Source organism: Atractosteus spatula, chromosome 9, assembly GCF_055471065.1.
Source record: "Atractosteus spatula isolate fAtrSpa1 chromosome 9, fAtrSpa1.hap1, whole genome shotgun sequence".
Classification (NCBI taxonomy): domain Eukaryota; kingdom Metazoa; phylum Chordata; class Actinopteri; order Semionotiformes; family Lepisosteidae; genus Atractosteus; species Atractosteus spatula.
The window spans coordinates 13,008,329-13,036,108 of NC_142714.1; the positions used below are offsets into that span (position 1 = coordinate 13,008,329).

The 27,780-nt window shown below is 43.4% G+C and overlaps 1 protein-coding gene across 4 annotated transcripts; it reads right to left on the bottom strand.

Moving 5' to 3' along the window:
• Nucleotides 1-210: 210 nt before the first annotated feature.
• Nucleotides 211-26,960, bottom strand: rpap1 (RNA polymerase II associated protein 1). 4 transcript variants are annotated; one of them, XM_088926029.1, is made up of 25 exons: nucleotides 26,886-26,960; nucleotides 24,928-25,122; nucleotides 24,095-24,243; nucleotides 23,887-23,979; nucleotides 23,243-23,405; nucleotides 22,976-23,134; nucleotides 22,318-22,536; nucleotides 20,268-20,383; nucleotides 19,647-19,745; nucleotides 18,892-18,993; nucleotides 17,804-17,971; nucleotides 13,546-13,659; nucleotides 13,277-13,411; nucleotides 12,697-12,864; nucleotides 12,065-12,222; nucleotides 10,882-11,061; nucleotides 10,153-10,348; nucleotides 9,766-9,875; nucleotides 9,266-9,461; nucleotides 5,625-5,840; nucleotides 4,617-4,759; nucleotides 1,482-2,253; nucleotides 1,013-1,189; nucleotides 714-770; nucleotides 211-587 (listed from the first exon to the last, which is right to left on the bottom strand). In XM_088926029.1, exons 2-25 carry the CDS (start codon nucleotides 25,115-25,117, stop codon nucleotides 438-440), a joined length of 4,230 nt encoding a protein of 1,409 aa, XP_088782155.1. In that variant the 5' UTR covers nucleotides 25,118-25,122; nucleotides 26,886-26,960; the 3' UTR covers nucleotides 211-437. The 4 variants fall into 4 exon arrangements, with proteins under 4 accessions (XP_088782155.1, XP_088782154.1, XP_088782152.1 ...); XM_088926028.1 differs by having other exon boundaries at nucleotides 5,694-5,840; nucleotides 13,546-13,728; XM_088926026.1 differs by having other exon boundaries at nucleotides 13,546-13,728.
• Nucleotides 26,961-27,780: the final 820 nt, after the last annotated feature.

Here is a 27,780-nt window from a genome sequence, read left to right on the forward strand (position 1 = left end):
TGTACACAGGCATGAGATTTCTTAAGAATCACACAGACACAATTAGAAGGTGGTGAGTGTCCAGAAAGCAGACACACTCTCACAGCTTGCCTGAAAGTTATTGAACATACAGCCTGGAATGCTGTCAAGAAATTCCACATTTAGCCAGTAATCATTGAAAGAATAAGAAAATTAAATCAAAAGCAATCAAAGATATGTTTCACATTAAACTGAATCAAAAAAGATTTTATTCCAAAACATCAATCCAGATTTGATACAGCACTGCATCCATCAGGTCTGCTGGTCACAGTTCTCAGCCTCCAGTTTTATTTTCCATTCTTCTTGCTGAAAAGCGACTAAGAAAAGGCAGTGACCGCCAGAATGCACCAACTGGTGAGGCTGAGTGCTGTCTTTGTCCCTGGGAATGGTCCTTTAATTCCCTCAAGTGGAAACGTGGCTCAAGCCCTCTCCCCCTCACTGCTTTCCTCTCTCTTCAGCACGCTCTCCAGCCTCCTCTCTCTGATGGAAGGGAGCCGGTCGTACGTCTCAAAACCCAGCTCGCTCTCTCTCTTTGGCAGTTTGAACAGAAGCAGGTGGTTTTTCAGAGTCTGGCACAGAGGGAGAGAGGAACGGATTCAATATAAATCCGGAAGATGGAACGACAAGAGCAATAAAATAAAGAGAACCAAAGATCAGATCACAATCTGGCAGAATTTGAACCTTCAGCACCATACCTCATCTGTCAAATAGTAGGTCTTCCTCAGGAGACTTCTCCGAGCGACATCAACCTCCTGGTAAGAGACAGAGACATCCTTAGATCAAGAGCCACAAGGCACACACCTTCCTGAACTCTTTTGCTCCAATGATCCCAGAAAGGGAGGTTCAAGGTCAAAGTAAATCCCAATTGTCATCTTTTGTTTCTTTCCACATGAATGAAAATCCTCCACTAAAACCAAATGCGCTCCCGATCTCCACGCAGTCACACAAATTGAATACGAGAGACAGGTTCTGTGCGAGTTCCATCAGTTGGTACCTGTGGAGCCGGGTCTTGGGAGAAGATGAAAGCATTGAGGTGAGCCAGGGCAACAACATACAGGACAGGGCACCAGACCCTGCGCAGTGTCCCTGTCACTAGGGTCCGGAAATACATCCGCAGTAGAGACACGGACTCCTCTGGGGGGGAAGTAAAGCGCTCTAGAGGGACAGGCAGCTATGAGAGAGACAGACATCATAAGATCAGTAGGTTAGAGAGACACTCGCAGCAAACCTTACAACACATAGCACATACTACATCTTGGCCACAGCTCACACAATGTCATCTCAAAACGCACGCATAGCAGCCTATTCTCACACGTGCGGCCTACCTGGTGAATGTCAGATTTGAGCATTCCAACGCCTACAGCGCCAGGGGCCTCAATCGTGGAGTTAACTTGGGTTGCCCCTAGGCGCACCAACAGAAAGGCGGATGCGCTGTTAACACAGGGTGAAGGGTGATGTCTCACCTGTTGCAGTGTGACCCCAAGGGAGCGGAGCAGGCCCACGTGTTCCCCGAAGACGGCTAAACGTAGGGCCACACTGAAGCGCCTCTGAAGGGGCAGGAGCAGGAAGCAGCCAAAGAGCGGGTTCCCGAAGGAAACAGCCTCAAACTGAGTGAGGAGGGCAGAGTAGAGGTCATGGAAGGAGGCCAGACCAGGTAGGGGTACCCCAAGGTCTAGGGCTTCTTGCTGGGTGGGGCGACACAGTGCATGGAGCAACCCCCAGGTGTAGTGCTGTACGGGACGCTCCAGGAACAAGTCACTGCTGCACAAGAACACACAGGCGAGGCGGCACAGCTTGGCAGCGGGTGGCACGGCCTTTAGCGCGCCCTCACGCCAAGTCTCCAGGACCAGCAGCCACTGCAGGCAGTGTGTGGCAGACTCAATGGAGTTTGTGGGAGCTTTCTCCACGGGTCGCCCACCAGACTCCTCTTTCCCACTTCGCTCATATAAGCTGACAAGTGGCAGGAAAGCCCAGTCTGATGGCAAGACAGGCCCAGTGAGCTCAGGGAGGAGCTGGGAGCTCACACAAGGGGTGCAACCCAGATAAGAGTCCCTAGACCTCAGCACACTGGGTTCCAGGTGAGCCAGATGAGTGAGGTAGCACCCACGCACTGAAGGGAGCTGAGCACAAGCATCCCGCAGCAGTGCCCCATGGGAAGGGTGAGAGGGGGAGATATCCTGCAGCTGCAGCAGCTGGGAGAGATCTGCAGCTTCTGGACCTCCACAGCGCCCCTCACTGGAAAATCAAGGAACAGGATCACATCAGGAGCCAACACTCATGACAATCCAATCCAATTAAAGCATTTATACTAGTGTAGCAGTAGCATCCTTCTCAAACAAGGAATCAACAGGATGAGTTTGGCAGAAAATCCACTGCACAATAAGCAAATAACAGGAATGCATTTTATTGGCCAAATATAAAATACAAAACTCTATTGAACATTATGTATTAAGGAAGCTCTTGGGCACCATCTAGAGGCTACAGAAAAAAGCTGTTCGGAGAGAACAGCCCAATTGTGGTTTTAAGAATCTCTGGCCTTTTTTTTACTAAAAGCAAAACATTACAAATTATACTATAAAACATTAATTTTTTTGTTATAATAAGTTATAATACCCCTCATAATTACATATCCAAGGAATCATCTCCTATGAACATTGAAAAAGAAAAATCCTGCATGTCTTCAGATTTTTCAACTCTAGGATTGTCTGTTAGCAATCCATACTCCAGTTTTAAAAATGTCCTTGAAGAGATATCTTTTAGGCCATATTGTGATGTGCTGCCATTACAAAATCCAAGTGTTGACAGTGATTTTATGACCTAATTAAGGTTGTGCCAAGTGTTTCCATGACCACACATGAATCCCCAGACTGCTGCAGTGCAATAACCATATTTGCTTGATTATATTGAGAGATCTGCACCTAAGTGGGGTACTGCACATTTACACAAGCAACAACCCATCGTATAATTTAAAGGCAAAAGCCTTCCCTTCCTGCTCAAAATGCACGTCATCCAAACTCGGACAAATCCCAGAAAGAGAAGCCTTCGTGAGATCCCAATCATTTTCATTTTTCATTTGCTTATTAAGACCGACACTTAAAGTGGCTTTTTTTTATTTTTGATTAAAATCTATTTATTTCAAAATAAAATCTGAATTCAAAATAAAAATGTCAAATCTAAAGGTACGTCAGTCTTCACTGTCGCTTCCCTCAATTCTGCAGGCTCAGACCTAAAACCCCGGAGAGGCGCTGAGGAAGAGGGAGCCAGGAAGACCAGCCCCATGTTTCTGCTCCCCAGCGTCTCTGGCAAGAACTACCAACACCCTACGAAAGGTTACAAAAGACAGCAGGCCATTCCACCCAATGAGCTTGTTCATTTGTCATCACACTTCAGGATTTGAAAAGCTCAGACATCGAGCCTTTTTTTTGTTTTTTTCAGATTTGCTTTCCAGCAGCTTCTCCGAAAAGATGAAGTTTACTGAGACGTTTCTGATGTTTCGGGATTTAGACTTTAACATTCAAGGGGGCTGCTTTCTGCATGTTGTGAATTAATTAGTATGGCATTTTCATAGCACAAACTGTCCTCCTATTCAGAGCTATAAGATTTGCTTTACATTAGAGATTACCAATTATTGTAGGTGATCACTAGACCCCCTCGGTCGTTGCTTAATCCTGACCTAACGTAGGTGTATAATAAGTCTTGTATCGTTGCCCAAAATACATGAATACTTCATAGGTTCATAAACCTTCCTGATTGCCCTCATCACAAAGGGGCATTAACTTATACTTGAACCAATACAGTAACTCATCTCTTCAACTTTTGTTTTTAAAAAAGCATTGGGACTCATTCAAAGGTAGCTCTGTGTCATTGATTTTAACCTCTAAAAAACCAACTCTATTTTAAAAAAAGAGAAAAACAACAAAATAAGACTCGCGTGTTCACACGCTCGTCTCTCACTTGGACAAATCAAAGACAGCTTCGGGCAACTCGGGGAACTCCTTTCATATTACTGCAAAGCACACCTCTCTCCTGTGTGCAGAGTGATGAAACTGATGCCATGATGCTTTATGAAATATTTGAAAACCAAAGTGCATTAAACACAGGTTGTGTGACGATCGTGAATAAACTAGAGAGAGTATAATTCAGAAAGGCATACTAATACTGGTAGCGTTCCAGAACTGGTTCTCTTTTCTGAACGACACGTGCACGTGGCATGCTCAGTCAGGTCCTGAGCGTCAGAATGACACCGCAGACACACCCAGCCCGAGTGGGCCCCTAAACGACAATGTCAACGGGGCTGTCCTTTGCTGGAAAGCTCTTGAGAGATTTGGAGGCAGAGACACCAACATAACGGTCTCATCTTACATGCTGCGACCTGTCACGCCGCTCTCCAATGGAACTTTTGCAGCAACACAGGCACACTGACAGGCAAAGGATGGAAATTTCCACTTCCTTTCTAGAAACTGCTTTCCAGAACAGGGATCAGGAAATTACACTTGCAACAGCTCTTTCCCAGGGCTGCCTAAAGAAACGTGAAAGGTACATTAAAACCGAGAACCTGCACTAACTCTTCCGCAGACCTGAAACAATGTAACACTCACGGGACAAAGTCGTGGTTAAAGATCACCGTAGACAGAAGATCGTGAACCAGGTATTCACTACCTGGCAACAGCCGTGGAACCATTGCCATGGCAACTTGGTGGTACAGCGCCGAATGCTTGGACACCTCTGAGTTTACTGGAACCTAAAACAAAACATATAATTAAAAAAGGTTTACTTAAATAAAACGAAAACATCATTTGTACACCCTGGCTTAGTTTCTCCTGATGGTTCTGCTCTTGAGCTGGTCATTTCTTGGATAAACTGGAGATGTGCTTGAGAGCTGGGTGTAGAACTGATCTCTTTAAATATTTCCTTAAATGTCGCTGCAAGTGACTCCCTCCTAAACCACTTCCAGAGATGGCTTTTAGTTAAAACACTGAGTGCAAGTCAGTGCTAATGAACAGATTATTTTTTTTCTTAACAAATCTATTGACAAAGAGCAGTAGTTTTCATCTCTGCTTCAATACACTAAAAAGAGATGTGTTTACACAAGGCCAAATGAATACACTCGGTGAAGTCTAAAAGAGCACACCAGTTTAATACTGGTAATTAACTTAATATAAGTACCTATCTGTAGCACTGTATGAACCAGTTATTAACTAGGACTGTTTTTTCTTCAAAAGGGTAAGATGATGCTGGCTGGAGTGATTCAATATTTGAAACTCAAGAACAGCTGCTTCAATTTTTAGCAATAGGAAAGGAAATAATCACACGGAGCTTGTGATTTCTGGTTATGCCAGGACTAGGGGAAATGCAGACGTCTTAAGAGAATTAGCGATTTTCACCTGAATGTAAAATTGGAATAAGAGGCTGTCTTATTCTAACAAGTTCACATGGAAGTCACCTCAAACTGAAATACAAGTTCTACAGAGTAAGTGATAAGCTCTAATCAATCCTTCTGAAATCTGCCAAAGTCAGAATAATAATTCAGCAAAGAGCTGAAACACCTTAAGAAAGATAAACCTTGCATATCGCCTGAGATCCACAACCCCATCCCCCCAAGTTACCATTATCACTGGAACCTGATTTTTATCACTTGAACGTTCAGCGTGCCTTTTTACAGGCTGGGAGAGTACCAGTTTGTGGGCAATCTTCAACAGCAGGTATAGCAGGTGGTATTCATGTCGCAGGAGCCAGGCACTGGAAAGAGAGAGGGCTGCCATTGCTTGGCAACTGGAGTGCAGGTAACCAATCAGAGAGTCTGATAGGAGCAGGGCAGAAAACTGGGGAGACAGAGAGGGAATAAGAGAGAAGCAGATTAGCCCCAGAATGACACTGCAAAAATACCTTGTCCTGCTCCATTGAGCAGTGCAGAGCAAAGACAATTCAGTCCTTATTTCTCTTGTTAGCCATCAGGTGTTGGTTAACTTAGGAAACAAGACCATGTTTCTAAGGCCAAGAACTGCTGTGAATTATAGTGTCAACATCCAGGGGCTGACTTTTCTGTGGGGCTTTTTAAAAAGCACTACAAATAGCAGTTACCATATAAAAATGTAGAACTGCAGATTAAGACGATTTCCAAGATGAACAAAAGGATTATGTCTGGATCATGCTTTAGTTCTTAAAAACTACAAGCTGTCTTACTTCTCTGTGTTTTATCCTTGCTTCACGAGGAATAACATCACCCAATATGAAAACGCATTTAAGATCGTTCACTGAGTGCTTGGCGTGATGGCCAGCCACCCAGCTATAGGAGGATGAAGGCAGAACCCCCATTCAGAGAGAGGTTAATCAAGGCACAGCTGCACAGGTGGATGGGGTGGAGCGGGGATACAAAAAGGAGCGCACTATGGTGTTCATAGTTCTTTCAGGAAATTACATCATAGAGACTTATGAATTGGAGCAACAGATGTGAGGGACACTTTGGCTGCCGTCATTCCTCCTGAACGTTTGTTAAGAACTCCATTTGCATAGGAGAACTCAGGCCACCTTGGTTGAGAAAATTAAGGAGTCGTCGATTCTCATTTCCTGCCACTTTGAGCACACATGAAGTAAGCACATTGAGCACGTGACACAGCTATGATTGGACAGGTCTGAGAGGGCTCTGTCCTTAAAAATGAATAAAATGGAGGAACAATGTTCGTCTCAATGGAGCCAAAAAGAACAAAGATGTGATTTTAGATATGGTCAGGTGCAAGGAGATTAAGAGCCACTAAGCATCCTTTTAAACAGAACATATGTGCAGTAACGTATATGGTGTTATTCCTTTTATCCTTTTTGGTTTAAATATTTGAATTATGAATTCTAGTCTGGCCTTGCCTTGCTGACCTGCTGCCAGACTTCTCAAAAAATCTATTACTTCAAAGTGTACTTAAATTCTTACCTCACCATACGGACTGCTCATCTGCTCCAGGGTTATGGCCCAAAAATAACTCAATCAGTGCAGCATGCAGATCCTAATAAAGCAGGCAAGCAGTGTGCCATAGCTTCAGCTCAAACAGGAGAACCTTGGGGTATTCGCATTAGAGGTTTCAAAAAGATACCTCATGCAGTAGTGCTCAGATAATCTCTTCTAATCCTCTTCTTTGTATGATTTGAAGAATCTGAAGTGTTTCCTGAGCAGTCTCTTGATAGTTATGAATTCAGAATAGCTTCAAGTGAGCACTTACTAAGACACAAAGCTATTTCTCCAATCCAGCTTTACTTTTTTTCTGCAAATCCTTTATTTAAACAGATAAGTCAATTGAGAACAAAATTCTCCTTTACAATGTCGACCTGGAGAGTATCTATTTATATAGCAGGCCCTTTTAATGAAGCAATTTCAGAAAATGAACTTACTCAAGGGCACAACACTGCTGCCCTTTTTAGATACATTCTTCCTCAGTGGAGGCAGGTCTCATTATCAACAGAATTGGGCCATTTCAGTATTTTACTCATTTCAAAAGTGTAAGAGCCTTAACACAATATATGAGCTCAATTTACCAGCCGCTCTGTAGAGAAATGGCCGTAAAAGCTGTATGTGTATGGGTTTATTCGCTGTGGCAAGAATACTGTAAAATACATCACATTTGCCAAAGATTCGTACCAGCACTGGATCAACCAGTAATTAACTAGTTTTCTTCAAGAGATTATGATGCTTCTGACTGGAGCGATTTAGTACTCCAAATTGAAGAACAGCTGCTTCAATTTTTATCAATGGGAAAAGTAATTAATCACAGTAGACTCATGATTTCAAGCCATTGGAGTGCCTCATGAATGAATGAATGAGTTTCATTTGAAAGCAGATTTAGAACAAGAGAGGTACTACATAAGACAGTCAATGCTAGCTGGAACACAAGCACTGTAGTGGAACTGACACTCTCCAATCAAAGGCTTCCAACCCCCTCCAAAATCAGAAGGATGGCTAAAGAGCTAAACAACAGCTTAATAAATTATAAACCTGCAAGTCCACGAAGAAATGTATTTCTCTTGTAATAACAGCTTGAACCGGTGTTTTATTGCTCACCACTGCTCATTTCATGCAACACAGTTTTATCGGTTTACTGGTATGGAAGATACCCGTGTACACAGAGTGGGAGAATTAAAAAAATATTCCCCCAATGGGCCTGTGTTGCTTCTGTGCCCCTTTGAGGGAAACTGCCTCATAATCCCCTATTCCATAATCAGTGAACCCCAAAAACACTACAGAGTGAGCTTGGGGTGGACTAAGATGGAGTAACAGCACTCTTGTACAGTAGATAATACAGCCACAGCAGAAGAGAACAACTGTTGGAACTTTAAAGGATTTCAAGCCTGTCCTGTTGAGGGACTTAAAAGGCTGCTTTAAGGTCTCTTAATTGAGTTATTCCTCTTTTTATTCCACAACCATTTTTTTTATCTATTTATAATACAGGTAATGCACTCCTCGGGGTCTTCATTTTTCTTAAGGTCAAAATGTGACCCACTGCCAATTTTGACTGTTGTGTCCGTCCGCGTGGATTTTGTGTGCTCCAGTCCGTTTTAGAGAAACCTCTCCAATTAAAGCTGAACAAAAGCTTGGATGATTTCACGTAGTCCTCCTGGCTAATTACTGCCAGGCTCTCTGGGCGCAGTCAGGAGGAGAAGATAAAAAACGTGACTAAGTAATTAGCCATCCTTGTTAATAAATTAAATGTCTGGTATCTGTAAACACTCTGTATGTCAGGATAACAAAGAAGAATTTTACCTTAAGAAGCACTGGATTGTTCATGACTACTCAAAAGTCAAGGTAACATTTTTCTCTCTCCGGTCACAGGAGTAATACTGCAGGGTGATGCTCAACAGAAGCAGTTAGGGGACGTTCTAGAAAGTATGTCAGGGATGTCGAAATCTGTTTTGCAGTGCTTATAGGATGTTTTCAGTTCAGTTCCTTCAAAATCACTTTCTACACTATTGGTTTTCCGGATGATCAGACAAACTTGAAAACCCCTTATTTCCAATCACTCAACCCACCCGTCTGAAATCGGCCTCCGAACTGTGTCTGGTGCAAAGAGGAGTACAAATTCAAACCATCAAAATCAGTTCAATACATTTTGAAGAACTGTTGCTGGGGGGAAAAGAAATAAATTAACTGCACCTCTATTGCAACATTTAGCTGGAGAAACATAAACGTCGCAATGACCAAGCTTGTTCTGCTTTCGGTGAGTGGGCAGGAATAACATTTGCCTGCACCACGTGTGAGAGCGCGTACCTTGTCAGTGAGCCCCCGGTGAGTGCTGATCATGGCATTAAGGAGGTAGCAGAGTCCCGTAAGGAAGGGGAAGGGAGAGCTGGCGTCAGCCATGATAAGAGGAGGCTTTCCCCCAGACAATGCCAGGCCAGGCAAACTGGGCACTGTCTCTGGGCCCGGGCTGCATAAGTTGGGGTTACAGAGTACAGAGTAGCTCCTGAAACACACATAGACCCAACAGATAACAGATAAACCCAAATAAACCTTAGAATCAGACACAAATACACATATGCCATTTTCAACAATGCCGGAGTTAAAGAACACAGATGAAAATGTGTAGTATGTCAGGAGTAACCAATAAGGAAGACATTAGGAGTCCCTATTAACCATTCCAGATCTCCCTTTCGGTCTACAGTGAGCATGGCTGTTGTCAACCCTCTGGGTTTTAGGCTATGTGTATATATTGAATCCTTAATGGAAAGTTGCTAATCAGTGGCTAAATGACAGGTGTAGACACTCACTTCAGCTTGTCAATCATGCTGCGCACAGCCTGATGGGACAGGAGTGGCAGGAGGATCTCTGAGGTGAGGACCTCCATCTCCTGCAGACAGTCCACTGGGCGGAAAGAGCTCTAAAGGTAAGAGTAAGGGACACAAAGCTACATTATTATTCACCACTTCCAACTCAATTCAATGAGTTTTATTGGCATGATCGATGACATACAGTGTTGCTAAAGCATATACAATCAACACAATGACTACACACATTTACAATAGAAACTGTGTTAACACCATCTTAAAGAAACAAGTGTCTTGTAGCTTTTGTGGACCAATTATTGCAGGTTCCCTGAAAACTTATCATAGAATCAGGGCGTTACTCCCTATGTCAGCACCGGTTCTCTCACTGACCTGCCTGCTGAGCTGTGTGTAGAAAGCGCCCAGGTAGACCAGGTGTGAGGGCACCAGGCTCAGAACAGCCTCTCGCTGGGCTGGGTCCGCTAGGCCTTTCACACAGGCTTTAAGCAAGCCCTCGACGAAGGGCCAGAGCCCCATCACATGACTCCACTCTACTGGGGGAGGGGGCAGGTGCTGTCCTTCAGGGGAACTGGGATAGAGACAGTGGAGTGTCACAATCTCAGACAAGGCCAGAATGACAACACAACACTGTGACACCTGTTATTCTCCCCAGCAACAAAACCAGCCTTTCACTGTAATATGGCCAAATGCTTAAGGGACAATGCGATCAAACAAGACATTGAATCAACCTGAATTACTAATTAGACGTTGTGCTCTACAAGCTCTGCATTTTAAACTAAATCCACTGACAGCTTGACTTTAGGGTCCCTTTGTACACTGTCCATGAGCACAAGTGCAATTCAGTATATATTTGCTACAATTCAAGTGGTCACAGTGCTAAATAGTGTGCACCACCTGATGGGGATGTCTGTTGCATTTTAAGGTAGCATGGTCCATTACGTTAGACGTGAGCAGGCCATTTATGTATGTTTTTAGCAACCGCTGGTAACTGGAGGTTTTTGGAATCATTGGCCATTTGATATTTTAAAATTAGTCTTTCCACATAAAGAAGAGACAGGTCTATGTCTCCCGAGACAGACAGGGGAATGAGTTGCAGCTTACCTGGCGAGGTCTGCCTGGAGCTCCTGGTGGCAACCAGCAGTGTGAGTGACATTGGTGAGCAGTGTGATCAGGGCCTCCGCTCTCTGACGACTCAGATCACAGAGAGAATCCCCAGGGGGTTTTTGGGATACCATTCTGGGCACAGACTGCAGGGCCTTGACCAGGATGGGATAGAGGTCTCTAAGAGGAGACGGAAACAGATTATGCCTCATATTAGCAATGTCTATCTCAGTTCTTACTAGTAGTTCCTGACCACTAGTCATCAAGGCCCTAAAGATAACACAAAGTTTAGATTTAATATGCATTTAGATTTATGCAGTTTAGACATAATAGCATTCAGAGGGTGTCTATAAATACTGTATGTATGACAACCAGGGTAGGTGTCAATTTCATCACTAACAATTTTGTAAAACATTTCTTATTATATACCATACGCACAATATGGTGGGTATTTTATAAAAAGACGGAGTAACCACTAAGCTCTAAATTTCAAAACCAAATCCCACAATTCTCTCCATGCTGGTTGAAGCCTATGAGTATTAAAATGTTCTACCATCCATGATTAAGTACACTAAACAAGGCTTAGAAAAAAACCTTAAGCACTAATTCCTGAGAAACAATTTAAAGAGGGAAAGTTACAATTTTAGACTGACAATTCTTTTTTGTTGTCCACATGTTTCATTAATCAGTTGTATATTACTGCGATCTAGACCATGTATGCATTCAGATTAGGACTATGAGAGACTCCTGAATCTAGAATGAGTTGACCCCTGCTAAAGACCAAACTATCCGAAAGCACCACAGATCTGTGATGAAGGCAAGGACACACAATGAAAGCTTATCAGTGCATAGCAAACAGCTCGTAAACAGCATTAATTCCTTCCTCAAATGAGGAACCATGGCAGCATCAGCATTCAGAGGACGCCTATAAATACTGACAAACACGCAACAAATCAACATTTGGAATATCTAGGAAAAAAGCTATTTAGGGCCTATTTGGTAAAAAGAGTTCATTTTTTCTAAGAATGAATATGCTAGAATTTCACATTAATGTCTTAACAAATCCCTGCTGATAGACTGACCTGGTGTGAGACTAACCCAGGTCTCTCTCCCCTGGACTTTAAGTTCATTCTGAGCCCTACAGCCCCACCTCGTCATTCTCTCTCAGTCTCATCACACTCACCTATATAGGTCACAGGCCTGGCCATACCCAGCTGCCACACTCCACAGCCTCAGAGCCTCGGTGCCGAGTCTCAGGGCCTCTCCTGGCTCCAGCAGGAGCTCCTCTGGCTCCACTGCTAGGAAACGTGACAGACGCTCACGGGCTCCCAGTTTGTTCAGCTGGAAGGGGATAAAGAGACACAGCACAAATGCACAAAATGAGCCACAAACTGACATCCACAAAAGTCCCGAGTCACAGATCTCATAAATTAGACAGAAGAGACAAAGCAAAACAATTCAATCAGCCCATGATTCATATAACGGCTTGAGGAATAAAGGAAAGGGTAACAAATTTAAGAAAAAAGTCAACAACAAAGAACAAACCTTTGGAGAAGGTGGAGTATTAAGTGTGTGCAATTCTAGGGACCACTCCTAATTCCATAGTCAATAAAAATTGCTCCATCATAAGGAATTTGAGAATTAATGTCACAATAAGAGAGCATTCATAGAAGGGCCCTCTTAATAACTAAATTGTTAGACTACCTATTAAAACAAGTTGTTATCCTGTAGTAGGTCCCACATCAGAAAGGGTTATGCTTTTGTTTGCTCTGCTTTTTGCAAGAGTTAGTGTTACTGCAGGGAAACAACACCCACCAGTCTGGCGCACGCGTGTCTCCCCGAGCTGGCTAGGATGCGCACCAGCTTCATTGCCGCGGCAACAGGCAGCCCATGTGGCCTCTCTAGAGTAGGTGGGGGAGCTGACCAAGAGCAGGGCAGGAACTCCTGCATCACAGTCTCCATCAGACGAGGACAGTCCAGCACCTGTCACATCAACACCCTGTCAGAAACACTACTGCTGAGGGAAGGCTCCAACACGTAATAACAAATACTCTTTTCAGATGAGATGACAAGGGCAATAGTTTCATTTTAAAAACACCAAAATAGTCCAGGTGAGAATAAATGATGATTATCACTGCGTTTGTCTGGCGAATGACCACATAATTACAGCTGCATTGAATAAGGGAGTCACTCAGGTAAATAAATAATACTAGTTGATTTCTTTATAGTTTTTAACTACTATGCTTACAGTAAGAGGTCATCTCATTATTGTGCTTGAGCTTCGATAGGCATATTTACAGTAATGTCAAGATTTGTTTCCTTTTTGCGTTGGTGATTTTGTGATGACAGAGGCGACGCAGGTTTTCCTGGGATGGCTGGCGGAGGTGATCGTCACCTGGCTGGCAGCAGAGGGGGAATGGCGTGCGAGTCTAATGAGGATCTCCAGGGCATCCCGGACCACGCGGGGGGCCGGCCGCACCACCTCTAGGATATAGCGCAGTCGTCCCAACAGCTTCATCTTCAACAGACCCTGTGAGGGAGCAGGAAGGGGGCCGGAGGATGAGAGACTGCAGACCTGGCTACAGAGACAGTAGGCCTGGCTACAGAATAAACAGCCCTCAGGGGAGACGGACTGAAATGCAGAAAGGGGGACCGGGATGTTACCTTGACAACATCGACCCGAGCCACATCGTGGTCAGGCTTTTCCTCTTCCTTCTTCTCGGCTGTCTCCTTTGGCCTTTGCTGGCCGCTCTCTTCCTCTTCCTCCTCCTCCACGTCCTGCGTGGAGGGTAAGAAGGGGAAGGTGGGTGCCCCATGGAGCCAGGAAAAGGTCCTGTCCAGACACTCCTAAAAGAGATCCACACATGCCTGGGCTTAGAACTCACCTGTGCTTATTTTACCAGTACATCCTCCTGATTTGCATCCTGATTGGCCTATCATTACCCACTGACTCCACTTCCCTTTACAAAATTTTCCTGGGTTTCCACCATAGATTATTTCTAAGCACTTATAAGGGGCAAAACCACATAAGGGAACTGTAAGTCACACCCTGCATGCTCACTGCTCAGAATACGGACTGATTTACAAATTGGCTTCATACAAGTTTGCTACATACTTTCTCAATACAAATGACTGAAAACCAATTCTCTTAACGCAATAAGATCAGCATGTTTATTACATCAGTGATTCCTAACCACTGGTCCGCGGACTAGCATCAGTCCATAAGATGACTAAAATAAGTGTGTCAGACATCCGACAGTGAAGATTTTATCAGAATGGCATGTTTGCATGCACGACATTTCCTACATGATGCGCGCTCATGACTGCCTTATTCCCAGGTGAAGGGGTGTAAAATCCTTGACACTGTCTCATAAACATTAATCACATCTATCTGATGTCTATGTCTGCTGACAAAAGGCACACAATCGACCACTGTTTTTAGCTTCTACTGGGTAAAACACATTTGTGCAGCACAGAAATAAATGAAATGAAAACTAGATCAACCCAAAAAAGCAATTTGAAACATATATTTCTACATTAAAAATACTTGTCATGTATGTACTAACAGCATTATACCATAAACAAGCCGACACCTCTGGTCAGTTTATATTTGGATCAGGGGGCAGTAAAACACAATGCCTATAAAAGGTTTATGAACATAAAGTCATTGTATCTTACACAAAATCATTACACAGCAAGGAGGCTCCCATGCCTCCATGTGATGTGTGTCATGACTGGCATACAGTAAGGAAGACACTGTAGACAAGCAATCAAAATCAAAATGCTAAACAAGTATCCAAACCAGTAAAAGTTTTTGAAAGCATGAGTAAACAAAAGGATGATCCAATGCACTTTACATGTATTGATTCGATATTACAGGTTTGTTGATGTGCTTTGAACCCCTAACAACCAGGAGATTGCATTATTTTCAAAGAAGCCATTTTTAAGAAAGGCAAATCAGAAAAGGCAATAGCATCAAATACATCACCTTCTACCCTACAGTAAGTGCAATTTTAGTTTTTAAACCAGTACCCTAGCTTCTAAAAAAAAAAGGCTAAATGAGATCCCTGAATTAATCTGCTGCTAGATACCAAACTGGCTTCACTTGCTTGTAAGCATTCTGATATTATGATGATTTGCATTTTCCAGCAACTAAGCTTACTAATCAATTTTATTATAGAGCTGACACTGTATGAACCATTCTATGACGTCTTGGGTTTGCAAGTAGACGGTCTTTAGCTGGGAAACATACTGTACATACATTCATTCCCTCATCTGTAACCATCAGACCTCACTGCCTCCCTTCACACCTCTGCGATTCAACCACTGAGCTGAACTGCACTGAGTCCTTCAATAACCCCTGGTTTCATGCCTTAATGCACAAACGCAGGCACTTACTGCCAGACAGTTCTTCAGCTGATGCTAAAAGACCACACTGACCCGGCCCCTCAGCTCTTAGCACCCTCTGCATGGCTGGCAAAAAGGTGCAAATGTGATTTCTAGAACTTTTCAGCCATCATAAATGACACATTGCAAGCCAAGAAATTCACAGCACAACATCTCAACTTTGTTGCAGTAAGAGACCAGAAAAAAGAAAAGGAAGAGTTTTTTTGGGTGTGGGGGGGGTGGGGGTGTAGAAAAAAGAATGGTAGCTCATGAGGAACAGATGGTGAGCTCTGGCAAACAAGGTGCAGACACAGAAAATGAGGGAAGAATGCAGAGGCACACTGAGGAGAGGCAGCAGAAAATGAAAGGACAAGAGATGAAGAGAAAGAAGGAGTGAAAGAATAAGGCAAACACAGAGCTGAAGCCCGTGTGCACCTAGAAAAGGACACAAAAGCAGTCAAAGGAAAGAATGCTTCATTCGCTCCCCACTAACTGAAACTGAGAGGTGACGGAGGAGGCGGACGAAGGAAAGAGAGGGAGAAAGCAGAAAAACTAAATAAAGACGAAACAAAATGACAGCTGTCGACAAAGAGCACAGCCCTCTGCGAGAAAGACGGGGGCCTGAGTAATTAATCACTGATCTTTCCTTGCCACCTAATTACAATAATCACTCTCACCCATTCGTTAGCATTCACAGGGCAGCCTCTGCCATTGATCTGCTGATTAAAAGCCCTCTCTCTGGAGACTGGGGGCGAACGCTCCACACAGCAGGCTCCTGGTACCACCGCAGGCTGTCCGTGCCTGGCTGGGGTTCCCGGGGAACTGTACACCTGAGCACAGCAAGTCTACAGATCCCACTGAGGGCGATCGTGACAGAAACGTAGGCAGTCACAGAGGGCGCCCAAGTCCAAAACTAAAATTAAATTTTGAACTCTGCAGCCCATACTGAATCTGAGCCACTGAAATCTATGCTGTGGGCTGTAGAAATTAGATTTGTCTTATTTGCAGAACAGAAGAATATGTGTTGCCTTTATAACTCAACCCAGAGTTTAAAGGTGGATTCTTCTTGTTAGAATGTAGTAGCAAAAGGCACCTTTATGACCCACTAAAATACTAAAGAATAACTAAAAAAAGAATACATTGTCATGAAACAAATACCAAACCAGATAATACTAACTGTTACAGCTATTGGTGACTTGGAACTGTCTCTAAGAGTTTAGATAAAGTCTGTGACACATGGCAGTAGACAGTAAACACTTTTACCACTTTAAGCAGTTTACCTTGGGATACTAGTTAATTAAGTTGTGTGTAAATGACTGACAATGAGCAATGCAGAAACACACCAAATAAGATGATATTGACAGAGAGGGGAGAGAAAGGGCAGATGGAGAGAAGAGAGGAAAAAGAAGAGTAACGGACATGAGGAGAGGCAGAAGGAATTGGAACTTGAAGCTTGCGCCAGGCCAGAGCCCCTATTTCATGATCAACTGAACAAAACCTGATTAGAACTAAGTGCATGAACCTTGCTAAAGAGAGTTTGCTTATTTTGTGTTTTTAGGAAACTTGGGATTCCTGGGTAAAAGACACCTCGGTTAGAAAGGTATTTCTGGCCTAAGGGTGCATTTTTAGAATAGGCTCCCTTTTATTTTGTGGCACCCGAGTTTGCAGAGAGAGGGATTTAACTGCAGGTTGTACTGCATTTATTAAGAAGGCAGCTCCAGCTTATCTCTTACTGTGGCCTCTGTGGGCATTACTGAAGAGTTCAATACTTAGTAACAGTCTGAGATTTTCTGGGTGATAAGGATGCTAGGCCTCTGAAATGCATTGTCTGTCGTTTGTTGTATAAATAGAGAAACTTGTGCGTTATTGTTGTTGTCTGCAGCATACTGTTTGTCTTGTCATTGTTAATAAACATTTGTTTAACCAAGTGTGCCTGGATTATTACTCTTGTCACCAAAGCTGTGCCAAAGAATAAAGAATTCACATGCATCTTATTATATCAACCGCTTGGGATATTCTGGAGAAATTACGTACAAATTGAATGAGTATTTATTTCACTTATTGACTAAACCTCTTGATCAATTCCTGATATTCACTAGTTTCGCAACTCCCCGATTGTAACACTAATGTGTTAAAAGAAATTTGAAAAAAAATGCTAAATTCCTAGAATACTGCTATTCTATTTGGGATTTAAAAGAGTTAAGAAAACGGCCTTCTGAGATTTTAGCAATATCTTTCTGTAAAATGACTGGAAGTGCTTGAGTAATAGGTACTCTTTCCTCATTAAAATATCACACCAGTCTGCGGGACAAAGGCTGGCTCTCTGCTGGGAGCTGCGCACGTTACAGACCTGAGATCCAAGAAGAGAAACGACTCCTCCAGTAATCACTACGACAACTTTATGGGACTATTCCAAAAAAGGCAAATTATTTTCTGACACGTTTTAACACTGGACGGTGCTTCTTGACCCTGGCAGCTCCTAATCCCTGCTTGTTTGTCCTCCTCTTTCTCCCCCCGTCCTCCCGCTACGCCTCACCTCATCGCTGGGTGCGACCAGCAGAGCCCACAGGCCGTGCACCGCGGCCGCCATGACACCCTCCGCGCTGTCGTCCAGGGAGACGCGCAGCAGAAAAAGAAGGCCGGCGTCCAGGAGGGTAAGAAGGACACTGCCCTTCAGAGAGCTGGCAAAGCTCCCTGCACGAGCCTGGGGAGGAAGGAGCAGAAGAGAGATCTCGTCTGACGCCCATGTTAGATATATACTCTAGCACACATTAAATAATATTCTTTGCAAAACGTGTTCACTGTACAATAATAATCATTGCACTTGAGAAAGGATAACAGTAAACTTTAACACACTAACCTGCGAAACATAAGCTTTTTTGTACTATGGTTGGTAGAATTTCTGTGCTGACAAAGACGCACTGTCTTGTGGATGTAATGAGGCAATGACTGACTGGGACAAATGTAATCTATATGCACTGTTGTGATCATGCCCAGCGTATGGGAGATACTGTGAAGATAGCTAAACACAATGTGGAATTGTGAATGAAGTAGAATGTGCACTGAAAAGAAACAAAATCTACTAGCTTTTTACCTGGTACACTCACAGTTATTTTTCCCCTGCTGCACTTTAATTTACTTCTAAGGTGTAAAAGAAAAATACTGAGACATTAAAATGCAATAAATGAGTATTGGGACCTATAGCATTTGCTGCTTTTTTAATGTCTTTGTATATTTTGTATTTTTTAGGACTATCATTATTGCAGGGGTTCTTGATTTAACAATTGATAACCCCCATGTATATATGATGAGCTTCTGTAATTAAACCATGACCAACACTCCTTCTTAAACATGCAGCTGCTTCTAATTTCTTACTGTCAAGGTGATAACCAGATTAATGTAGTCACACCTGATCTTCATACCCGATGCAGGCTGCGTCGGTGCCTGAACACAGAGTGACTGTCGAAACTGCGCTCATCCAATGGGAGTCTGGCCAGGATTTTGTTTCATTTTGGCATGGTGAGGAGTCAGGCGGGTTAATACGGATTAGCGCTCAGGATGCGCAGCCAATAAGACCTTGTGCTTTGAGGTCTATGCCATGGCTGCAGCGGTTGCCACGGTTACCTTGTGTAAAACACGTGCCAGGGTGGTGAGGGCCAGGCAGCGCTGCTGGGTCACCTGACTGCGGGAGAGGAGAAAGAGCTCCTGGAGGGAGTAGCCAGCCAGCTGTGGAGACAGGGGGGCAGCCTGTTACTGTACTGCAGATACACACCCTCACAGATACAAACGCACCCATATCAAGGCTGAAGACCTGTTAAAAGATTTAAATAGATGTTAATACAGTCTGTTTAGACACACAAGCCAATGAGACACGTACAATCGAACCCTGTTATAAAACACTGGAAAACTGAATTAGTGTACATAATCAGACATTTCACTGTCGGACAGATGGTGATTCAAAATCCTTTTAAATGCAGTCAGGAGTAGTATGAATATTTAGACGTACCTAGATATTTTTCAGGGTGAATGACTAAAACTATTTGTTTGACAATTCTTTAAAAAAAAACTTTTCTAAAAGAAAACTGTTACAGTACTAAATGCAGATGTACATTAACATTCTATCCCTTCCTGTAAACTTAAGCTTACGCTTTCTATGAAAAGCTCAAGTTACAGTCTGACGTACAAGACTATTACATTTCCACAAAGCGTGGCGAGTTAGACTGCCCATTCTACATAAGAGAATTATGCCAAAAATACTAAAGCAACAAATTAAGGGTTTTATATTCAGCCTCGTTCTGCACTGCTCTCGGACACCATGCCAGGCGAGTGCCCTGCATATAGGCACAGTGCCGAGGCCTTGCTAGGCACTGGGGACTGACCTCAGGATCCGCTCCATGATGGTGAAGACCCAGGTGTGTGGGCAGGTCCTCCGTGGGGGGGATCAGAACCCCAGAGAAATCAAAACGAGCCAGCATGGCCTGCCAAGAGAGAGAGACGTCCAGCTGTCAACACCCAGAAACACTCAGGACTGCGACGGCGTCTCCATCTTCCAACTCTGGACCTCACTGAGTAAGGAACTACTGTGGAGGGAGACTAAAGCTAGACAATCCCATGACGTTAGAGGGGAAGCAACAAACTGAATTCTATTTCAGAAACTTACACCAATTTATCACCTGCAAGATTGTTTAAAGGTTATTTATGAAGAGGCGCTTAATGCCTCAGCATTAAGAGATGCTTCGGCAAACAGACATATTTACAAAAGGTTCGCTTCTGTTTAGTAATTAAAAAGGCAATTCCATTCATCTGCTGCAGATGTCACTCTTTTTTTATCTCAAGCAGTTTGCAGCAAAATCCCAGGAGTCACGTTTAACTTTCATGCCCTAAAACTGAAAACTTTTGTAAGTCCTTCACAACAGATATCTGTTTCCCTGTCCCTTCGATGCATGATTATGCCTTAGCTCCACTGTTCACACAGGAAATCCTTCCCTTATCCCTCTGACCTCCTTCGTTCTTCTCTTCCTGGGTGCCGGCAGGTCTCTCAGCCACTCCAGCTTCTCCGGCTCCAGTTTGTCCATGTGAATCCATTCCTTCTGAGGCTTCACCGGGAGCTCCGCCACTAAAGACACAACCCACCCGACACTCATTCACGAGATCACCGTCTGTGGACGGCCATCCTGAGAGCCCTGTCCTGACAAATCACCGTTCAGGGACACCGTCTCCAAGATATTTCAAAACCGAAATTGCTTTCTGGAAATGCATCAAATACCCATTTGTAATCAGAACAAACAGTCCTCTGTTGTTCCAGCCATTCAGCTTTTGGCAAAGCTGAGGTCAGCAAAGGGCCAGAATGATGGACAAGCTGCAGATGGCTGAGGTCTTCACAATAAATTAGTACCATGAAGTACTGTTTTTCTGCTGCAGTGCTGAACTCTTTTCACAATTTAGAAAGACAACACATTTATGACAACTGAAAACACCAAAAACAATGCAACTCAGAAAATAGAAGTGAATCAAAGATTGAGCTCAACTACTTTCATTTCCTTGAGGGGTGTACATAAACTTTCAGCAGTACAAGGGACTGTGATCTCTACAACACTGCAATGGGAAAACCTCAAACTGCAACACGTAAAACTGTCCCTTTTTGCTTTGCACTGGAGGTACATAAATCTCATCTCAACAAAGTCTAACATATTAATCCTGTGATGTTTTAAAGTGACTGCCCTACATTGTGTGGTTAAACCACTTCTTAATTTGTTATTTATCTATAGGCAGATACATAACCTGCCTTGGACTGGTTTTATCTCCCTTAGAAATAAATCCAGGTTGATTCTAGCAGTGCTGGGTAATCAGACTAATTGAAATCAATGGGATGCAGGCTATGCAGATAATGTGTGTGTGTGGGGGGGGGGGCTGCTACGTGCTGGGATTATGTCAGCAATTCAAACAACAGCTCTTGAAGTTACTTCTGTCAGACTGGAGATGGCTAATCAATTGGTTATGGAGCGGAGACCACATGGAAAAGCATTACAAAATGCAGCTTACACTATCCAGGAAATCCTGCATAGTTAGCACAGGGCTATGTTTTGCAGCTCCTATCCTACATAAGAAGGAGCTTTAAATGCACAAATGCTGAAGTGTGGATACGCTACATCATACTCTCCGCATTACTCCCCTTCGGGCGTGACCTCACAATTCCGCAACTTAAATCCTACACACTGCCTCAGTTCCCTTTTTTTAATACATTCAGGTGTTGCAGTAAGAGAAATATGTGTGGCACACGTGTATTATAATGAGTCAAATGTGGAAGAGACAGTAGCACATATTACATTTGATTCATTTTGAAATTAGATGTTGCTCTAAAAGGGAGAAGGTCTTTCCACTCATGTTTTGTAAGCTGCATTCAGAAACAGTCAGCTCAAAATGGGGCTACTGTGCTTGACTGTGAACCTGATAGATAAAGCACAACTACCTGACAAAGCATGATAAATATACCATTAAATGAGAATATTTAAATTCTTTAATTAATAAGCACCTCCACGCACAGAATGATTTTTAATTACTCTGACTCTGTCGTCTGGGAGACATTAAACGGTGCTTACTGGAGCTGTCGGAGAGACAACACTACAAATATCTGCACATTATATTTAAAAATTAACACCTGATTTTTTTTAATCGACATAGTTCGAAATGTAATTTGGCAAAATCTCTTAGCAACCTTCCTAGGCTGAATTTTACTTTAATTGCTGCAACATGGGTTAAACAAGAAATTGACAGCTTTTATTTGCTTCTGAAAAATTCTTGTTCAATAATTAGGACAACAGCCACCCAACTAACACTACTGAACCTCTTCCAGACAGGCCTACATCAAAGACCAATGCCTAGAGGACGAATGCACAAAGATCCTTGATTAAATCTCTATATCTCTCAATGTCTGTGACTGTACAACAATGACTTTCACCTGCAAGCATAACTGCCTAAAAGGGGTCCCCCTTAACTGAAGACGATATGACTCAATTGCTGTCTGTCCAACATCATCCCTCCCCATTTTACCTGTTATTGCCGGCTCAGGCTCTGGCTCCGAGTCTTGCTCATCTTCCTCTGTCTCCATCCCAGCTTGCTCTTCCCCTGGGATTGATTCCACAGCGCCTGCCTTTGTGTCTGTGCGCCCCTGGTTCGCCGGACCTTCTGCCCGCAGGGGTGAAGTGGGCGCAGCAGGGGCTGGGCCACCCTGGTTTCTGCGAGATCTCACAAAGTCTACCAGCCTGGGGTCTGAAGGCCAGAGACACAAACAGAGATGAGAGCACGGCCATTGCCCCCATTCCCAGCTAGACAATTGTACAGTGATACATTACGCAGCACTACACAAAACAGCACCTAATGCTGTAATACAATAACGGTAGAGGTATTGTAAGTGGTCACTGACGAGATGCCTTCTAAATTTGTTAAAATGGCATTTTAAAGTTCACGCTGCATTACCCACATGTTGTCTCAAAAGCTGCCCCTTAAGTAATGCAATTTTAAGAACAGCAAATTAGGGTTAAATAAACACTTTATAATGCAAACACCTCTTTTTGTCACGGAGTCCAAAAAACTGGAATAAAAAATATGGATCTGCGAAAAATAGAAAGTAGAAGCAGAAAACGATGCTTCCTCATTTCAAGGCTCCATCCTAACCAACGTGGGATTTTCAATCTCTGGGAAGACTCACCCAGCTGTGAGAGCAGCTTCCTCCGTTCCTCCAGGATCTCGGCCTCGGACATGCCTTTCAGCCTGGCTTCATTCTCTTCGTGAATTCTCCTCACCTCCAAGGAGCTGTCTGGATTCCCTAGGCCCTGCCCTGTCACCAGGCTGGACCTCTGAACCGTCTCTTTACAGAAACCCCAAGAATGCAATTTTAGGTAGCTGTTTCGACTGCATCATTCCCTCAGATCACAAGATGTCAAGTGGAGCTTAAGGAAGGAGCAGCTGGACTCACCTACAATTGGAGCATTAGGCTGCTCAGTCTCCATGGGTACTGCCTGTGGAAGGTCTACCCTCTGACGTGTAGACCCTAAGTGTGCATGCAGGATCTCCTCCTTTGCTTTTCGGGCAGCGATCTTCTGTGCAAAAATACTCTTTCTGCCAATGGGCCTTGGTGCCTGCATGGACGGAAAAAAAATGCTAAAGCAATGCAGGAATCACAGACCTAAATGGTAACAAGTGCAATAAATGAGGACTGTAAAAGAACTAATTTACCTTAATGCTGAAAGTAAAGTAGGCATCAACCCTGCACAGACCAGCAGTAACCTCTAACCCACAGCACCCGGATGCTCAATATACAATGAGCACAGCTACAATGTTGATTTCTCTGCATTCTCTTACAGATTAGAAACAATTCTTTTTATGTAATAATGGGCTTAATATGACATGTTTCTCTGTAGTAATTCTAAAGGAACATGAAAAAAATGAATTTGGATATTGCTTTCCGTTTGTAATACTACAGCTACTTTTATTATATATATTTTTTTAAACCATTATTATTATAACTGACCAGAGCACCAGCAATGGTTTTCGAACAGTCAGAACAGCTGTTGAAACATTATACTGCGCACACGTTGACCGGTACGAAGGGGATCTCACCTCATCTTTCACCTCTGACCTGTGGAAAACTTTGGGGAAAGCAGCCCCTGTGGCCTCTGGGAGGCAAACCGGGATCAAGCTGGTGTCCCTCTCCTGCAAGGAAAGAGAGAAGGTGAAAGTCTGGTGAGGGTTTCTGTAACACCAAGCAGCCTGCCTCTTCCTCAGACGGCTGCGTGAGAGGATGCCAGATCTTTCAGGGAAGACGTACGACGATCTTGGACAGGACGGCAGTGACGTGACGGTCGTGTCTGTCCAGCCGGGACTCCGGGTCCTCGTCTTCAAAGTGCACTCGCTCAGATCTGAGGCGGGACTTCTTGGGTGGAGCAGGGGTCAGAGTTGGAAGCTGATCTGGCAGGTCTGGGGATATTAAACCCAACACAGATGAGCTCAGACCCAAGCGCCAAAACCCAGAGGTGTGTACCACAACACCAAACACTAAAACATTAAGCAAATGTTTTCATATCATAAAACAGGCAATACTGATCTTTTTTTATGCCACAAAGCATTCCTCAGTGATATTTGTAGACATCTGACTCTGGTGGAGTCATTACTCCTGAGCTGGGTGGAGTGAATTTTAAACAATCACCTGTTGTTGTACATGAGAGCTCAGGAACAGCTGAAGGGTCATTACCCCTGAGCTCGCTGGAGTGAATTTTAAACACACACCTGTTGGTGTACATGTTATCTTAGGAATAGCTGAAAGGCAGGGATAACATCATCAGGAAAAGCCACTGGCTCACTCACAAACTACTATTTATGGTATTCATAGGGTGAACAAGGCAGGACTTGGACTATAAAACGTAACACTGCTGTAACTCAGGGCACTGTGGGAAATACACTTTTCTATATGCCTCCTCCTGTGTTCTCTGGAAATGGCCATTTTAGTCCCAATTAAACTAATCTCAAACCTTCACTGGACTGGGCTGTGACACCTTGCATCCCTACACATCTGAAACCTCCTTCAGTAACACCAGGCACATAATTCCTTGATTTTAAAGTAAACTGTTCTTAGAAAGCGAGCGTCGGTGCCAGTGAACATACCAGGGATGCTGACAACGTCTCTGGGAGTGGCCCCGGTCTCAGGAGACTTCACGCCGGCTCCTGGGGGTCCCCTGCGCTTGTCGGGGCGATGCCCCACCCGCACTGCTGGCTCTGCCCCCAGAGCCAGGAACTGCCTCTGATAGCGCAGCAGGTCTTCTTCTGAGTCCCCAGGCTTGGGGCGCCCCAACATCTTGCCTGCGGCGAATGGACAACGCAAGGTTATACAGTCGCTGCTGCAGAGGGTCTTCGGCAGTCACTAAGGGTTTGGGTCCGCTGTGTAGCAAACACAGAACAAACTAAGACCCAGCCGTCTTGCAGTGTCTTCAGCTGCAGATAATCTCTGCCGCAACACACAAGCCGACACCACGTGTATCCAGTGTTTAGGCGATAAATAATTCACCAAATTAAACCAAGAAATAACGCATTCGAACAGTTTCTAGACCATTCTATACCCACTCCTGTCAACCATGTTCCTATGAGAACTTGAGCTTTTCTGCAACATTCCCAGCATAACCGAGATCCATGGAAAACATGATTAAACTGACAAAGCAATGCTGCAGCAATCCAACAACAGCAGCAAGGACTTCTTGGCCATTTGTGAGATCGATTTGTTACAGGCATTTCAGTATGGATATCATTCTGGATGCCAGCGTGGTGTCTATACTTGTGTTACTAGATCTCTCCGCAGTCTCTGATAAACAGATTAAGGCACCTTGCTTACAGTGTCACACTGAGCTCTCTGCAGAAGTCCTTGAAGTGCTTTAGTTCTTATCTGCCTAATCTCCATCAACATACTTTCAAATACTTAATTAAAATGATATATATATATTTGAATGCACAGAACTGAGTATTTTTTTTCTGTGGGTGGCATGGTGTCACTGTGCGTTAGCATCTCTGCCTCACAGTGCCACCTCGGGCTCGATTCTGGACCTGGGGTGCTATCTGTATGGAGTCTGTATGTTCTCTCTGTGTTCAAGTGGGTTTCTTCCCACGCTCCAAAAACACACTGGTAGGTTAAATAGCCTCTGGGAAAACTGGCCCTGGTTTGAGTGTGTGAGCCTGTGCCTATGCGTGTCCTGCCCAGGGTGCACCCTGCCTTGTGCCCATTGCTTTCCAAGATAGGCTCCAGCTCCACCACCACCCCCCGCAACCCTGAATTAGAACAATCAGTTAGAAAATGGATAGGTGGATTAGCTCTGTTTATAACAAATTATAAAGTGTTTGGGATTCATCAGCATGAAGTGCGACAGGTAAATAAAAACAAGTTCAAAACAGCAATCGCTTGGTAAACGGTAAGCAATATTTCAAAATTAAATTTTATCATGAAGAATACAGGCCTTAATGTTATCTTTATACTGGACATTACAATATTGATTTTGATCATGACGGTTAAAAACGGATGGAAGCCTAGTGGTCTAACGATTTTCGTTTGAATCGCTTTGAAACCCATCTTCTTGGCACCGCTATGTTGTACTTTAATTCCTGGATGAGAAAATGAGACCTGACAGAAAGACGAGATGCGCTCGCGGAAGTTGTCACGAGGTATCTTTGTTTAGGGGTCTCACTTTAGAACTGCTTACAAATAGCTATTGACTTAAATTGTTGCCACTTGTGAACCTTAAAATGACATTTTCTGACGTGACTTAAGCTGTGCCGACAACGTGACCAAATATTATTTAAAATGTTTTACTTCAATATAATGGGAACGTCACTCACAAACGCTAAACAAATATAATAAGCCTTAGTGTCTGTTAGAAACTAGGTTGTATTCAAAGTGTATTCACCAGTCTGGGAATCTGGAGTGAACCAGTACATAACAATGAAAAATTACAAATCGGAGCAAAACTAAGGTAACAAAATCGATCCACTAATCACTGCACATTCAATTTGCGTGTTAGACATTTACCTTTGCAAATTTACCGTTTTTAAAATAATGTCACCTCCAGCTTCACACTCACTTTTTAACTCGCCTGTTTCCCTCGTAGCTGCGTGAAGCACTTGCAGTCTTTACAAGTAATAATTGCGTATCAACGTGCAACAACTATTTCCGCCCCGCTTTGAAGTACTTCCGTGATCAAAATGTTGTCTGTTTCCGCCCTGCACTTGGGCAGAGTACTGAATATTTTCAGGCTCTGTAAATACCTTACTTGGCCGTCAAGATAAAAATAACTTTGAAGAAGCTGTCCTAAAGCTCTTCACAAAAAAAGAAAGAATCAGGAATATAATAAATAAATAAGTCCATGATGAGCATATAGGTTTAAATGAAAACTTCCCGAGAGGAAACACTTCTGACAGATCTTTGAATGTGCAATGAAATAATAGTTTCACAGATCCCTGACTTGATACAGAGAGAGAGAGAGATGTACTGGAAGCGTTTCGTCTGAATGCTGTCTCATCTAAAAACTCAGACAGGTATAAGCAATACCAGCTAAATATTAAAGATAAAAAAAAGCAAACTGGTAAAAACCTGAGGAGTTCGTTTGGTATTAAGTAATTTTAAAATGTGTTTAAAATCTTATCTAATATTTATTATTAATATAATATATTTATTTAAATGTGCACTTTAATCTGCAGCTGTAACCTGCCTAGACATACAGATATTCTGTTGTGAAATTATCACAGCTGGTTAATACTCATATATCCCATAAAAGGCAGTCATCCTATAGAAGCTGACAACATGAAACCTGATATGCAAGGCTGTGGGGGTTACGCCCAGAATTACATACAGTACATTCCATACACAGATAGGTATGTCACAGATAGACTATATACCAGTTATTTGTAAAATATGGAGATTCTACCACCCACTACCAAAAAGGAAGTTTTATCCATAATCTCACTTCTAGTCAGCAA